Source organism: Zasmidium cellare, assembly GCF_010093935.1.
Source record: "Zasmidium cellare ATCC 36951 unplaced genomic scaffold M409scaffold_39, whole genome shotgun sequence".
NCBI lineage: Eukaryota > Fungi > Ascomycota > Dothideomycetes > Mycosphaerellales > Mycosphaerellaceae > Zasmidium > Zasmidium cellare.
Window position 1 is genome coordinate 139,863 of NW_022986983.1, and position 12,638 is coordinate 152,500.

At 53.6% G+C, this 12,638-nt stretch overlaps 7 protein-coding genes across 7 annotated transcripts; 4 read left to right on the forward strand and 3 right to left on the reverse strand.

The window, feature by feature from the left end:
• Positions 1–93: 93 nt before the first annotated feature.
• M409DRAFT_27807 (uncharacterized protein) lies at positions 94–749 on the reverse strand (the record flags this gene model as incomplete). The annotated part of the gene is made up of 2 exons (XM_033808737.1): positions 94–441; positions 510–749. 2 exons carry the CDS (start codon positions 747–749, stop codon positions 94–96), a joined length of 588 nt encoding a protein of 195 aa, XP_033662639.1.
• Positions 750–1,594: 845 nt separating this feature from the next.
• M409DRAFT_69557 (uncharacterized protein) lies at positions 1,595–1,973 on the forward strand (the record flags this gene model as incomplete). Its single annotated transcript, XM_033818350.1, has 2 exons — positions 1,595–1,781; positions 1,858–1,973. The coding sequence occupies 2 exons, from the start codon at positions 1,595–1,597 to the stop codon at positions 1,971–1,973; spliced, it is 303 nt and encodes a 100-aa protein (XP_033662640.1).
• A 78-nt stretch (positions 1,974–2,051) lies between these two features.
• M409DRAFT_58829 (uncharacterized protein) lies at positions 2,052–3,156 on the reverse strand (the record flags this gene model as incomplete). The annotated part of the gene is made up of 3 exons (XM_033814009.1): positions 2,052–2,331; positions 2,424–2,913; positions 3,126–3,156. The coding sequence occupies 3 exons, from the start codon at positions 3,154–3,156 to the stop codon at positions 2,052–2,054; spliced, it is 801 nt and encodes a 266-aa protein (XP_033662641.1).
• A 394-nt stretch (positions 3,157–3,550) lies between these two features.
• On the reverse strand, positions 3,551–4,036 carry M409DRAFT_69559 (uncharacterized protein; the record flags this gene model as incomplete). The annotated part of the gene is made up of 1 exon (XM_033818351.1): positions 3,551–4,036. One exon carries the CDS (start codon positions 4,034–4,036, stop codon positions 3,551–3,553), a length of 486 nt encoding a protein of 161 aa, XP_033662642.1.
• Positions 4,037–6,111: 2,075 nt separating this feature from the next.
• Positions 6,112–6,483, forward strand: M409DRAFT_27810 (uncharacterized protein; the record flags this gene model as incomplete). The annotated part of the gene is made up of 1 exon (XM_033808738.1): positions 6,112–6,483. The coding sequence occupies one exon, from the start codon at positions 6,112–6,114 to the stop codon at positions 6,481–6,483; it is 372 nt and encodes a 123-aa protein (XP_033662643.1).
• Positions 6,484–6,591: 108 nt separating this feature from the next.
• On the forward strand, positions 6,592–9,813 carry M409DRAFT_69560 (uncharacterized protein; the record flags this gene model as incomplete). Its single annotated transcript, XM_033818352.1, has 4 exons — positions 6,592–6,617; positions 7,337–7,556; positions 7,647–8,605; positions 8,664–9,813. 4 exons carry the CDS (start codon positions 6,592–6,594, stop codon positions 9,811–9,813), a joined length of 2,355 nt encoding a protein of 784 aa, XP_033662644.1.
• A 688-nt stretch (positions 9,814–10,501) lies between these two features.
• On the forward strand, positions 10,502–12,638 carry M409DRAFT_27812 (uncharacterized protein; the record flags this gene model as incomplete). The annotated part of the gene is made up of 3 exons (XM_033808739.1): positions 10,502–10,903; positions 10,975–11,367; positions 11,424–12,638. 3 exons carry the CDS (start codon positions 10,502–10,504, stop codon positions 12,636–12,638), a joined length of 2,010 nt encoding a protein of 669 aa, XP_033662645.1.

Consider the following 12,638-nt stretch of genomic DNA (forward strand, 5'->3'; position numbering starts at 1 on the left):
ACAAGCTGCGAGGACCTCCACGACATCTCTCTCAGGCACTCATCGACCCTCTTTCGGTATACCATCCTCCCACCCTCACCCAAACCTCCCCACTCAACTAATCTTCGCATTCGAAAAATCCATCTCCGGATGCTGATCCTGAAACTTCCTCAACAGCTCCATCTTCTTCTGCTCCTCGCTCGTCGGCTGCCCGGCCTCCTTCTGCCGCTGATCGTACATCATCTTCTCCACCATACTCCTCGTCTCGCCGTCCAGGTCGCTCAACTTGCTGTTCTCCGGCGTGATTTTGGAGGTGTCGATTTTTGGGGCGGTGGTTACGACGTGCGCCCACCATTCCATTTTGTTGGTCTTGTCGAGGTGGATGCTGAGTTCTTTGCCGCTGGAGGTGGTTTCGAGTGTCCAGGTGGATTCGTCGACGTGGATCGGGTGGGGGAGGGGCCCCTAGACTGGATGTCAGTTTCTTCTGGTGATGGTGGTGGTGGTGAGGATTGGGGATTTGATGGACGTACATCTATAATGGGCTCTTGGCCTTTGATGCCAGCCTTGAGGCTCGTCTTGGCGATCTTGACATCCAGATCTTTGCCTTTGATGTTGGCGGGGATGGTTGCGCTCAGGTCGACATCACCGATCGTCTGAGTCCATTTGTATGGCAGCTTGCTCTGCTCTTCTTGCTCCTTCTGCTTTGCTTCCTTGTCTAGGCGTTCGCGCTCCTCTGGGGGAGGCGATGCTGGTCTGTCGTTCTCGGCCATGGCTGCTGTCGTGTGCTCAGAAAGAGTTCACGCGGAAAGGATCCGCGATGCAACAGGAAAAGTTAGGTTGGGGAAATGACGTTTAGGGTCCGAGCGCGAGCTTGTGACAAGGGGTCTTGTTGTTTTCGGTAACGGCAAACATGTACACGGCAAACATGTATACACCCTTGACAAGGCACATCGGAACGAATCGATGTATGTACGATGAAACAATCTGGCAGTCGCTCCCAGGAGACACCACGCTCCAGCGCCGTGAAGTCGTAATCCCGCCGACCCTATCATTTGGACAGAGCAGGGGAGCATATGTAAGGCTATGGACGAATGGCAATATCTCTTTCTGTCGATTCCAAACCATCAAATTCAAGGTGCAAGCGCTTTCGGACTTTTGACGAGAAGTACACGGATGATAGGAGGACAAGAAGACTCACAGGCTGTTGATAAACCCGTGTAAGTCACAAACGATGCCAGTAGTGTTGAGGTCTGTCCGCCCTCTTCTGCTTGCCTTCAGGAGTGCGAAATACGCAGTCCTCACCGCCCTGGACGGGGCTAACTAAGTTCACTGACAACTATGCCTGGCCTGTCTTCGGGTATATGGATGGTGGGGTTCTCGTTCTGGGATCGCCTGTGACAGAGGCGGGGCTGTTGGCTGGAAGCTCTGCTGTTGTTGTCACTGCTCTTGATGAGAAATATATATTGACTCGCACTCGCTCGTCAGTGAAACCATAAGACCGACCCTCTGATACATTTAGGTGAGTAGAGAACACTGATCTCTGATTAGAGCTTCCCTACTGATCTTCCTCACAGCACAGAAACCAATACCACAAGCCTTTATAACGACCACCACAATGCCCAGCTACGTCACCGTCGTCTACCCACAGGGGGCCAAGTTCAACAAAGACTACTACAAGTCTACACACATGCCATTGGTCGAAGCAAAGTGGAAGCAATATGGTCTGAAGTCGTGGAAGGTGCTCTACCTCCCCGACGACGCGCCTTACACCGTGGAGGCAATCTTGGAGTTCGACAACATTGGTGAGTACTGTAGCGATTATGAAGAAGGAACGCCATGAAGAATCTACAGATCGTACTAATCCGGTGCGGTGTACAGGCGAGTTCCAGACAGCTGCCAGCAGCCCAGAGGCCAAGGAGGTCTTGGGAGATATTGAGAACTTTTCCGATAAGCAGCCTGTCATTATCGCTGGAGATGTTGCCTACTCTGGTTGAGAAATCAACTGAAGATAATGGGCTTGTGTAGGAGGAACAACGCTGTCCTTCAATAATTATGTACATGAACAGAAGTGTTCAAAGTTTCGATGAGTCCGTAGGACCGCCTTCGACGGTCGAAACGAAGCTATCATCAACCTCCTTCCAGATCGTCGTCGATTTGGACATGTGTCCCTCCGTGTGCTTCATAATCTCCTTCACCACTTCCACATGCTCAGGAGCCTTGCTGTGACTCTGCATGCCCTTCGAATCCGTGTACCTCACGTAGAGGAGTAGTTCCTTCGGCGCCTTGGGTCGTGTGAAGACAGCATACGTCAAGACAAAAGGCTCCTTCTCCTTCACGAACGGAACGAAAGACCTACGACGATCGTCAGCACAATCCCCATCCCCATCCTCATTACAAAATCTCACCTCAAAGCCTTCAAAATCCCCTCCCGATCCCCAACAAACCTCGACAGACTGATCAGATTCCCCCCAAAAGGCCTCGCATGCTCCCCCCTCGCCACGAACCCCTCGGTCAAATACCACGCCACCAGCTCATCCTCCTTGACACACAGCCCTTCCTTCTTAACAATCTCCTGAAACGACTGGAAATACACAGGATCATCGATCTGCTTCTGCAGAGCGTTCTTGTCCGTGTAGATTTCGAGGCCGCCGATGAGGAGGGGCGTATCGGGTTTCTTGGGCGGGGGGAAGGGCAGGAAGTAGCTCCAGGTGGTGCATTTCGAAGATGCCTGGCTGTAGTATTCGCGGGCGGACTTTTGGAGGAGGGAGAGGATCTTTTTGGGGGAGGGGGTTGTTAGTTGATGGGTGGATGGTGATGGGGGGGGGGGATGGACTTGCTCGTTGTTGCTTTTCTTGGGAGGCTGGGTAGATTGTGCAGAGGAGGGCGATGTCGTTGGTACCCATTGTGATGATATTCCGATTCTGTGGATTATCGCTGTTGAAACTTAGTCGAGAGTATGTTCAGCGTTTGTTGATTGAATCGTGATTACACCTTTGCATGGTCATCGAACCGAGGTCCCACTGTGGAGTCGCTCCTAAGCCTTGGTTACGCAGTCGTTTCTCACGGCAGCCTCGCGTCGACCGTCCAGGTTCAACAGGCGAGACGAACACGAGAAGAAATGAAGAAAGGTTGAAATCAGGACAGACCTTCGTTTGCAAGCGTATACTCGACGCCCATGATAATGAGAACCCGAGAGCGGTACTATCAGAGCACAGACGACTTTTCATAACTCCGTTCTGTTCCTCCGTTGTAGCAGTCTGCTTTTGAATCTAAGCATGAAGTCGAACGCAGGATATTGCAGATGCAGTCGTATCGTAAAGCAGGCCAAGCCACATGCCCCATAAGAAAACAGGAGAAGCAACTCCTCGCAACCGCCCCAAACGCCATTCCCATCCTCCCTATTCGCTAGGAGACCAGAGCAAAGAACCGTACATTCCAAAAGTTTTTGATGTCGACGTGTTCGTCAACCAGTGCTCGCCCTCTTCACGGCATCTGCCCTGAAATCTGGACAGTCCACCTTCAAGTCATGATGATATGTCCGCGCTCTGGCAACGCTACTGTCGAATTCGTCCTAATTCGCCTCGACTTCCAGCGCCCGCTTCTCGTCAATGGCAACGGGCTTCTTAGGGCGAAACGTGGCATCCTGCCCGACCATCCTCCTCGATAGCGCTCTCTCCACCTTGGCGCCGAGGGCGATCTTGCTGACCTCCTCCGTCTTGTTGTTGCTCATGACGAATCTCTGCTTGTCTGCGCGCGAATCGCTCATGCGGTCGAGGACGTTGGCGAAGGTCTTGATCTCGGCCGTCTTAGGGTCGCTCGATGAGAGGGTGAGTGAGCTCGAGGCGGCGGCGGGGTCTGCATTCCCATAGACGGTGCGGACTCCCCGCTCTGGAATGGTCTGCGGCGTCAAGAAAGTCTGCTCGCTGAAGCGCGAGCCATACTGCTGGGTGGAGGATCGGTTGGATGTGGTGTCGAGGGTGGGCGCGATGGATGGCTGCAGCGAGGGTGCGCCGGAGTAGGTGCTGAAGCGAGCGTCGTTGCGAGTCTGCATAGGCATGTAAGTAGATGTCGTAGGAAGCATTGCGCGGTTGGGACGAACCATGGTGCGTGTTTGCGTGTTGATTACTGCCCTCGTGGCTTGAGAGGAGTTCGCGTGTTGTTCCTGCACGTCCAATGGCGCCACGTTAGTTTCGGCTCACGTTTCTACCACGTGGGCGGCGACGACTGCGTGCATACCTCGACTTTCAATTTTCCGGCGTTTCTGTGATCCGCAGCAGAGATGGATTGTGAGGAGGCGGAGGGAGAGGGCGGTGGCGGGGCCTTTGGGTGTTGTTATCCCTCCGTCGAGGCAAGTGAGACAGTCGTCTGAAACGGGGCTCGAATGCAGATCGCGGTAGCACACACAGTCGTTGGCTCGGAGAATGGCGGCAGACCGCGTCAGTGAGGGTGGTGGTGGTGGTGGTGGTGGTGATGATGAAAAGCGCCCGGGAGCAGAGAGGTCAGTCAAGTCTCGCAGTCAGTCAGGCAGGTGACGGAAGTCTGTCGCTGCTTTTGACTTCGACGGCAAGATGGCGAGGGAGGGCCTTGGTGACGATCAGCAGGAGCCTGCGCTTTGCGTTGTCGATCTGTGTCAGGCGGTCGGAGATGTGTCAATGTTTGCCGCCTTTTACTGCGAGGCATCGATCTACTATTCTGTCAAAGACGAGATGCTGAGGTTGGGTGGCCCTCCTTTCGTTTGCAGCCACGCCGCCTCCAGCATCTCCCTTTGACCAGCATCTGGGTATCACAGTCAGACATGGGCATCTCCCAAGTGCGACCTCGTGTCTTACAAGGATCAAGATCCTGAGCGCAGCCGGTTCCAAAGTGAAATGTCGCCCCAGCAAATCACATCTCGTGCTATAAACTCCGCCTTTACAGTACCGCCCACGTGTCGCCGTGGATGTTGGAGGACCACCACGAGGAAAGGCTGCATGGCCCTTTTGCTTCGACGACGCCTCTGTCGTCAGCCATTGATCCAGACTTTTGTCCGAATGGTCTCTCCTCTCCGACTGCATGTCTTGGACACAGCTACCCACTACTTGGTGATTTCAAGCTTCCTTATCACTCCCTCCGTGATGTCGAGGCTTATGCCCCCCAACACCAACGACAAGCAGCAGGATCATACGACGACCAACGTGGAAATGTAAAGCAAGGTCGGGGCACAGCGAAGGACGGATCCTGATCATGCACTCTTGAGGATCCTTGTCCGTTTCTGCGGCAATCGTGCTGTGTACCCGGAATTCCTCGGTCTCTCCTGTCAGCTCGACTTCAGCTTCGGTGTCTTGACGGTTTTGAGCCGCCTGCAGGTACAGCCTTGCCTTGCTGGACACCACAGGCTGTGACACCCATTCTTCTTGTTCAATTCTACTCCCCGTGGCACACGCATCGCTCGAGGAAGGCTTCTACAGATACGGAAACGCCTTACGAAGACGAGGACCGGGACTGTTGGACATTGGCTTTACCTTTGCCCAACTCACCCTGACCTCGAAACAACTCCAGGCTGAGGGACACCTCGGGTGAGGACGATGGTAATGTAGTTCGACCATTGTGCGAAACGGTAAAGAGGCTCTTCCATTTTTACGACCTCAAGTTCTCCCCCAAACATATGAGCTCCTGACAAGGCGTAGATGCCATTGTTGTTATTACATGAAGACCTCTCTTAGATTTCATTGGGCTCTGTGTGTGTCTCCGCCAGCGTGATGGTGCGTTGTTTCTCGTCAAGAGTGGCCATTCTGCGACAGAGCATGGACTCGTACAGTGGCCGACGTAACATGACTGCTGCGTGTCAAGCAGTGCTGGACATGACTGGTCACTCTTGAGAATCATGTGCAGACCTGGGAGCATACTAATGAGCGAAAATAAGTCTTCGAGGCACCACCATTGACCAAATCTCACCAACATTGGACAAGAGCATCGGGCAAGCCTTGAAGATCTGAATCGATCTATACACCACACAGATACAACCACTCTACAACAGATACACTGCAACACCGAGTCACAGCCAAACCATAACAAGAAACATACAACCACACTACAACAAGGTAAGTCTCCATCTCCCGACCTCATCCATCCCCTAACAACCCACCAGACACCATGCTCGCCCTCCTCAAAGCCACAATCATCGCCCTAATCAGCGCCTCAACCGCCCTCCCCACGTCCACCAACCCTCAAACCCGCAGCATCGCCCCAAACGCCCAAAGCTGCACCGCCAAAAGCTGCGGCCCCATCGTCCACTACAAAATCAACATCGGCATTCCATACAACGAAGACTCCTGCGACGCCGTCAGCAACAAGCTGTACTCCAACGGCGCCGAACAAGTCTTCTCCTCCTATATGTGCGACCAGATCGAGGAGGGGTTCACCGAGGTGAAGTTCAACTACCTGATGAACAAGGCCGGTAAGATCAATGAGGCGATGGGGCGTGCTTTTCCGGAGGTCAATGGGTTTAATTGTCCTGATTATTGAAGCGTAATGCTGGGTATAAGTGCATTGAGGGGATGCAGTCGAGCAAAACGACTTGGTGCGACCTGTTGTGTTAAGTCTAGGAAGGAGTTATCATAGGGGGAAACCGACATGTGTTGTCTGAGGAGAAATGAGTGGTTTTGGAGGATTACTGGCTTGAGGTTGCAACGTGCCTCACATTTGTGTTAGATCATCTCATATAGCCCATACTGTAGACATTCGAGAATCGCGGTGGTCTTGTGTCGGTTGAGCATTGCTTCACAGCATTCCCGTCAAGAGGTTGGCCGGACGGAGCTTGGAATGGCGCTAGCGTGTGATTGAGTGGAGACGCGGAGATAGGTGAGAGCAGTGAGGTCGGCGTGTCATCGTCGTCTATGTGATGGACAACACCTCTTGACGCGACACTCTGTCTTTCATCTCCGTAGGCGCGGTGCAACTTCTTTGTTGCTGCCGTGCTCCTCGTCGCACACGTCCAGCCGCCATCAACTGACGCATCTCGTGCTCTGCTGCCAGAGCCGCCTGACCAGCGTCACTGCACGATCCCCCGCTATCACGTTGATCACGTCCGGCTCACCGTTCCTCACTGAAGACCAGACCACACCTCGCTGAGCGGTAACGGAAGGCGACTCTGATGAAGCACGTATAGCACACGGACTGGCGGCAACCGACATTATTGCCCATGCGTCGTGACCAGCGACCGTTATTGTAGACCTCTGGCGAGCGCGGCCCTTCCGTCGTCCGAAGCAACGGCAGAACCGCCATATCATACCGTCGCAACAACACCTGCTCGAATCTCGAAGCCGTAGACAACAGCATTCAGCGAGTGGCCCCACGTTACGATGAATACCAGTCAAAGTCCTGAAACCCGTGCGAAGACGAGGAAAGGCAGGCAGCCGAGCATTACCAATCCTGGCCATTCCGGCCCAACGACCTTCTTCCTCAAGACCGAGAAAGAGATGGAGCGAAGCATGCAAAGAGGACGAAAGCCTTCACGGGCTTCAGCTGTACCAGAGGAGGATGATCAGACAACGCCAATGGCGAGCGTAGAGGATACTTCGTTTGGCGTCCAAAGCCTGGTATGTCATGCTAGTGGAAACCGTGATTCGGGCGTCTCAGCGTTACGATGCAGGCGTGAATGAAGGGAAGCGTTGACTAACAATCAACAGGAAGAAACAATAAACTCGACATTCTCTTCCACCGGTAGCCTATCAAGAACTGCAAGCACCAGCACCGAGCGATCGTCAGAAGCAGACGCCGATGGTAATCTGACTATTGGACGGCGGCGACCCGCAAACCGTGTGCATCCTACAATCATGGCAGCAGGTCAACGCATAATATCTTCAGAACGGCCTCACACACAGGCAGCATCAGGTGCTTCGCCGGAGTTATTTGCTTCTCCACTACGCAACCCTCACCTACGGAGAGGCTCTGGAACATCCTCCATCAACATGAGCCATCCACTCACTCCCATCAAGCTCAGTCCGCATCAACAGTCTGCCACACCCAGCGAGCCTCGATCCGGCTCTCCAAAGTCGTTTAGGCTTAGCGATGAAGAGAGTAGCGTAGTGGACGACGCCAGCAGCCAGGTTGTTTTCTCTTCAGGAGGCGAGGAAGATGATCTACGTCAAGTTGAACGTACACCTCAGCTCGTCATGCCTAGTCTAGCGATGCCAGGACGAAAGCCATTCACCGAGCTGGGCCGGCAATTAGGGAGAGCCAAGATCATGGTGATTGGTCCTAAGGGCGTTGGAAAGTCAAGCTTCATTAACAGTGTCCTTCGCTCATCCGAGCATATTGTCCACGTCGACCCTGCAGTAGTTGGACCATCGACCCATCCCTCATACAACGGCGACGACGATAACTGCCGACCTGTGTTCAGTGAGCTTCATGCGTCGACGAGGCCCTTGCCATCGTGGTGGACGGATTTCGAAAGCCGCCGAATGCTCCACCGTAGAAAGAGCATCGGCGAAGGTGCGCTGGACCGCAACCTCACTTTCATTGATACTCGTGGACTGGACGACGATCGTGATATCCAAAGACTATTAGAATACGTGAAGTCTGATATGCAGAGGACTGCACGCTTGGATAGTATGGGGGATAGTGAGCTGGTCAATCTGCTCAGTGGGTGAGTGTGGATCGTTCATTGGTGGGCGAAAATGATGATGTGGCTAACTTATGGACAGCGACGGCGGCGCACAAATCGACGCAATCATATACCTATTCGATCCAAACCCCAAGGACGGCTCTGATCCAGTCCAATGTGGGCTGACCGAGAAACACCAAGAACTTGTACGACACCTATGCAAGTGGAACAACTTCATTCCAGTCATTGGTCGTGCGGATACCGTGACAGCAGAAGCCCTCGAGATGAGGAAGAATCAGATCCACGAGCTACTCGGCTCCATGAGTGTCGAGTCGTACGCTCTAGCAGAGTCAAACGAGGCAAATACATCGCGGCTTGAGCCATTTGCAGTGTCATCAGCTCTGGGTGATGACACCGAAGTTATCGACGCCAGCATACTGATGTCTTCACAATATATGCAGCCACTACTACCTAGTGAGCTGGGCAGCTTCTTGGAACTCTTCCTCACCCCGGACAATATATCGAAAATGCGCCATCTATCAGCCATCAAGTTCGTGCTCTGGAGACAGGGAAACTTGGGCTACCACGTCGGTCGCTCACTTTCTCTACGTGCGAGCAGCCCTGGCGATCTCAGCCTCGGTAGTGTAGAGCCGAGCAAGGTCCTTGTACCGCATTCGACATCAAGCTACTACCGTGCAGATTCGCCTGCGTATTCTGACAACTCGCGGCTGTCAGCAAACGCTGCTGAAATTGCTACGTTGCCGCGATACAATGAACAACCATCTGAGCCTTTCCGCCAGGTCCGACTGGCGAAGTGGGCTCAGGATTTGCAACGTAGCCTCGCCAATGAGCGTGGTAGATACGTGCAAATGTTCAACAACCGTACGACTGTTCGGAGCTCTGGAAGCAGTGAGAAGGATGATCAGGCCTTGACCACGACCACCAATGACTGTCGCCCGGGGCGAGGCCGTTTGGGTGGTGATCTTGGAGTAATTGATCCTCGAGATCCGCTCGGTGTTCTTGCGTTTGGACAGGCATTCAGGCGAAGAGGATACTTCATGCTCCAGATTGTTGGGAGTTGCGGCTTGATTGGAGCCGTGGCATACTGGATCATGCGCAACTGGGCAGAGGTTCAGGACTTCTTTGGTGTTGGCCAGACAAGCATGGTCCAGGCGACTGCTGTTCCTGCGCCTTCGCCCAAGACTTGGTTGGATACCATTGATTTGAGAAGTTTCTTTGGATGGAGGTGAAACAGCACTCGAAGGGAAGGATCCCGACTCAGTTCTTGAGGACAAACAGTCACGTTTTTCATGTGTTTAAGATATCCAGGGCTACGGCGTGATGCTGCTCTCGATTGTCAGTCTCCTACTTAGTTTTGAAAAGGTTCAATCACGGCGACCGAGAACAATCTCTTCAATTCCCCGGCACTAATAACATTACCCTGCCAAGTGCGAGACCCGAGTTTGGCATGCTTGCATTGATCAAGAACCACCTTAGCACGTGGAACAACCGACGGCTGGGCAGGGCAGCTTTCGCTTGGGTCTTCGCTTTGTCTGCACGTTGGCTTCCTGCTCTACTCGTCTCCTGACTCTGTTCCACGTCTTGCGCTCGTTCTACTAAATTACTTCTATGTCCACGACCTCATGCGTCGTCTCTGAACGATGGTCCATCTCCTCTAAGACACGGATAGGGTTCAACTCAAATTGCCCCTAGCCTATCGGCTGCCATCAGCGACCTGCATACAACGGCCGGTTCAACAGTCAGCAATTGTTCAGCCGTGGCTGCACTTGGCATCTCGGATTGGACGACGCCCAATGCGAAGTCTAGGCGTTTCCTGGGCGTCGTTGATTAAAGATGTCGCTTCACGTCACCTCCTCCATCCAGCTCCTTCCAGCTTGAGCGCGTCCGTCGTTCTTCGACGGGATACAAGCCGCCAATATGACGAGCTCCCCAGCCACTGGCGACGTTGAAAAACAACAAATCGGCCTCCAATCGAGCATCCCAGAAGAACAATCCCAGCACCACCATCACCACGGTGCTCACCTTCGCGAACGCCTTCGACATTTCCTCCACCCCAGCGGCAAGAAGATCCACGTCGCGGCGTCTCCTGAAGAAGCCATCTCCCTCCGCACGCGCCTGGAGCAGATCCACAGCCATGAGGAATTCGACGTGTACATCTCCGGCACGCCAGAGCACCTGGAGGCGCTGAGGGATGCGCAGAACCACCATGAGGATCGGAGGGATCAGTTACGGTCGGAGCATCCGGAGATGTTTGAGAGGTTTGCCAAGGTTCATAATGAGTTGGATGCGTTGGCTATGGAGTTGGATCGCGTTACCACGGTGAGTTTCGAGATGCAGTCTTAGGCTTTGCTACTACCGATGAGGATCCTCGACTTACGCTTTTGCCACAGCATGGAGTGTCTCTGGACGCCCACTTCAACCGCTTTGGATACAATGCCCACGTCCGAAGCTACGACGACGACAGCCCCAGCGCTTCTGGGGTGTCTACGCCGCACTCCTCGTCACTCTCCGACAAGTCCTCAAACGCCTACGAACGAGGCTTCGCCACTCCCTTGAAGCTCTTCAAAGTACCGACCCTGAGACAGTATTTTCATGGCGGTATCCTTTGGAGAGCGTCCGGCTCAGAGGAAGTGCAGAGTTTCGAGTTGTTTGTTGATCTGCTGTATGTGGGCATCTTGCAGATTCAGGGCGACAATACGTCGGAGCATCCGACGGGGTTGTCGCTGTTGCATTTTATTATCACGTTTACGTTGTCGTATAAGATCTGGAATGATATGCAGTTGGTAAGTGGTCGTCACCAAAATCGGCTGGTGTATAGATAGCTAACGTTGCGTTCTAGTTCATCAGCTGGTTCGAAACAGACGACGTCTTCCAACGAGTCTCGATCCTCTTCCTCCTGGCCTGCCTCTTCGGCTACACGACCAACATCGTCGAAGCCTGGGAACACACCTACCCAACATTGATAGGCTTCTACTTAGCTGCGAGGTTATACATGGCCGCATACCTCCTACTCTGTGGCTACCTCCTGCCTATGGTCCGCCCGGTCATGATCTTCCACATCATCATCACCCTCATCGCAGTCGCCCTCTGGATCGGTTCGATCCATGTAGGCTGGCCCGGCCAACTCGCGCTCATTTGGCCGGCACTCTTTGTGGACTTTCTCGGACAGATGGGGTATGTCATCATTCAGATGATCCTCAACAAAACCGGCGGCAAGGCCAAAGTGTGGCTCGACAAGAAGTTCGAGTTCATCCCGGCTGTCAACATCGAGCATCGCACTGAGCGGACGAATGCTTTCGTCTCACTCGTGTTCGGATACACTGTCGTCGCCATCCTCTACCAAAGCGCTACCAACGGCATAGACGCCTTCTTCGGAAAAGCGATGCTCGGCCTAGTGCAGTGCTTCATCTTCAACTGGATGTATTTCGAAATCGACTCCTCCAACCTCTTGACGCACGCGATTCGAAGACACAAAATCAGTGCTCTGGCGTGGTCTTTCGCACATCTGCCTTTTATCATGATGTTCGTGCTCGGAGGAGGCGGTCTATCTCGACTCGTCGTTGCGAACGATGCGCCGAATTCACATCTTGACTGGCTGACGGAGCAGTACCAAGAGCGAAGTGAGGAGGATATTCCCATGGGCATTCGCTGGTATTACTGCGCAGGCTTCGGCATTGCGCTGTTGTGCATGGCGCTAATCTCAGTCTCTCATGTACATCGCCAGCATGAAGGGATTCGACTGACGAAGAAGTTCCGTTTGATGGCCAGGCTGGCCGTGGCGATTGTCATAATCTGTTTGCCTCTGGCGGAGCACCTCAACTCTCTGGATCTCGTGGGTACCGTCACTGGGCTGCTGGTGCTACTCCTTGTTACGGAGCTTTGGGCTGCATCCAATGCTCATGATAAGCTCTTTGGACGCGCTCGGCCGTGTCGGTATACGGGTCGTTGTTCCAAGGGCATGTTGCTCGAGATGGTGAAGAATGGCAGGGAGGTGGATGTCGATCAGTTGACCGACGACAAGGAGAAGTATCGCGGGCATACCGTCGGTCCGTGA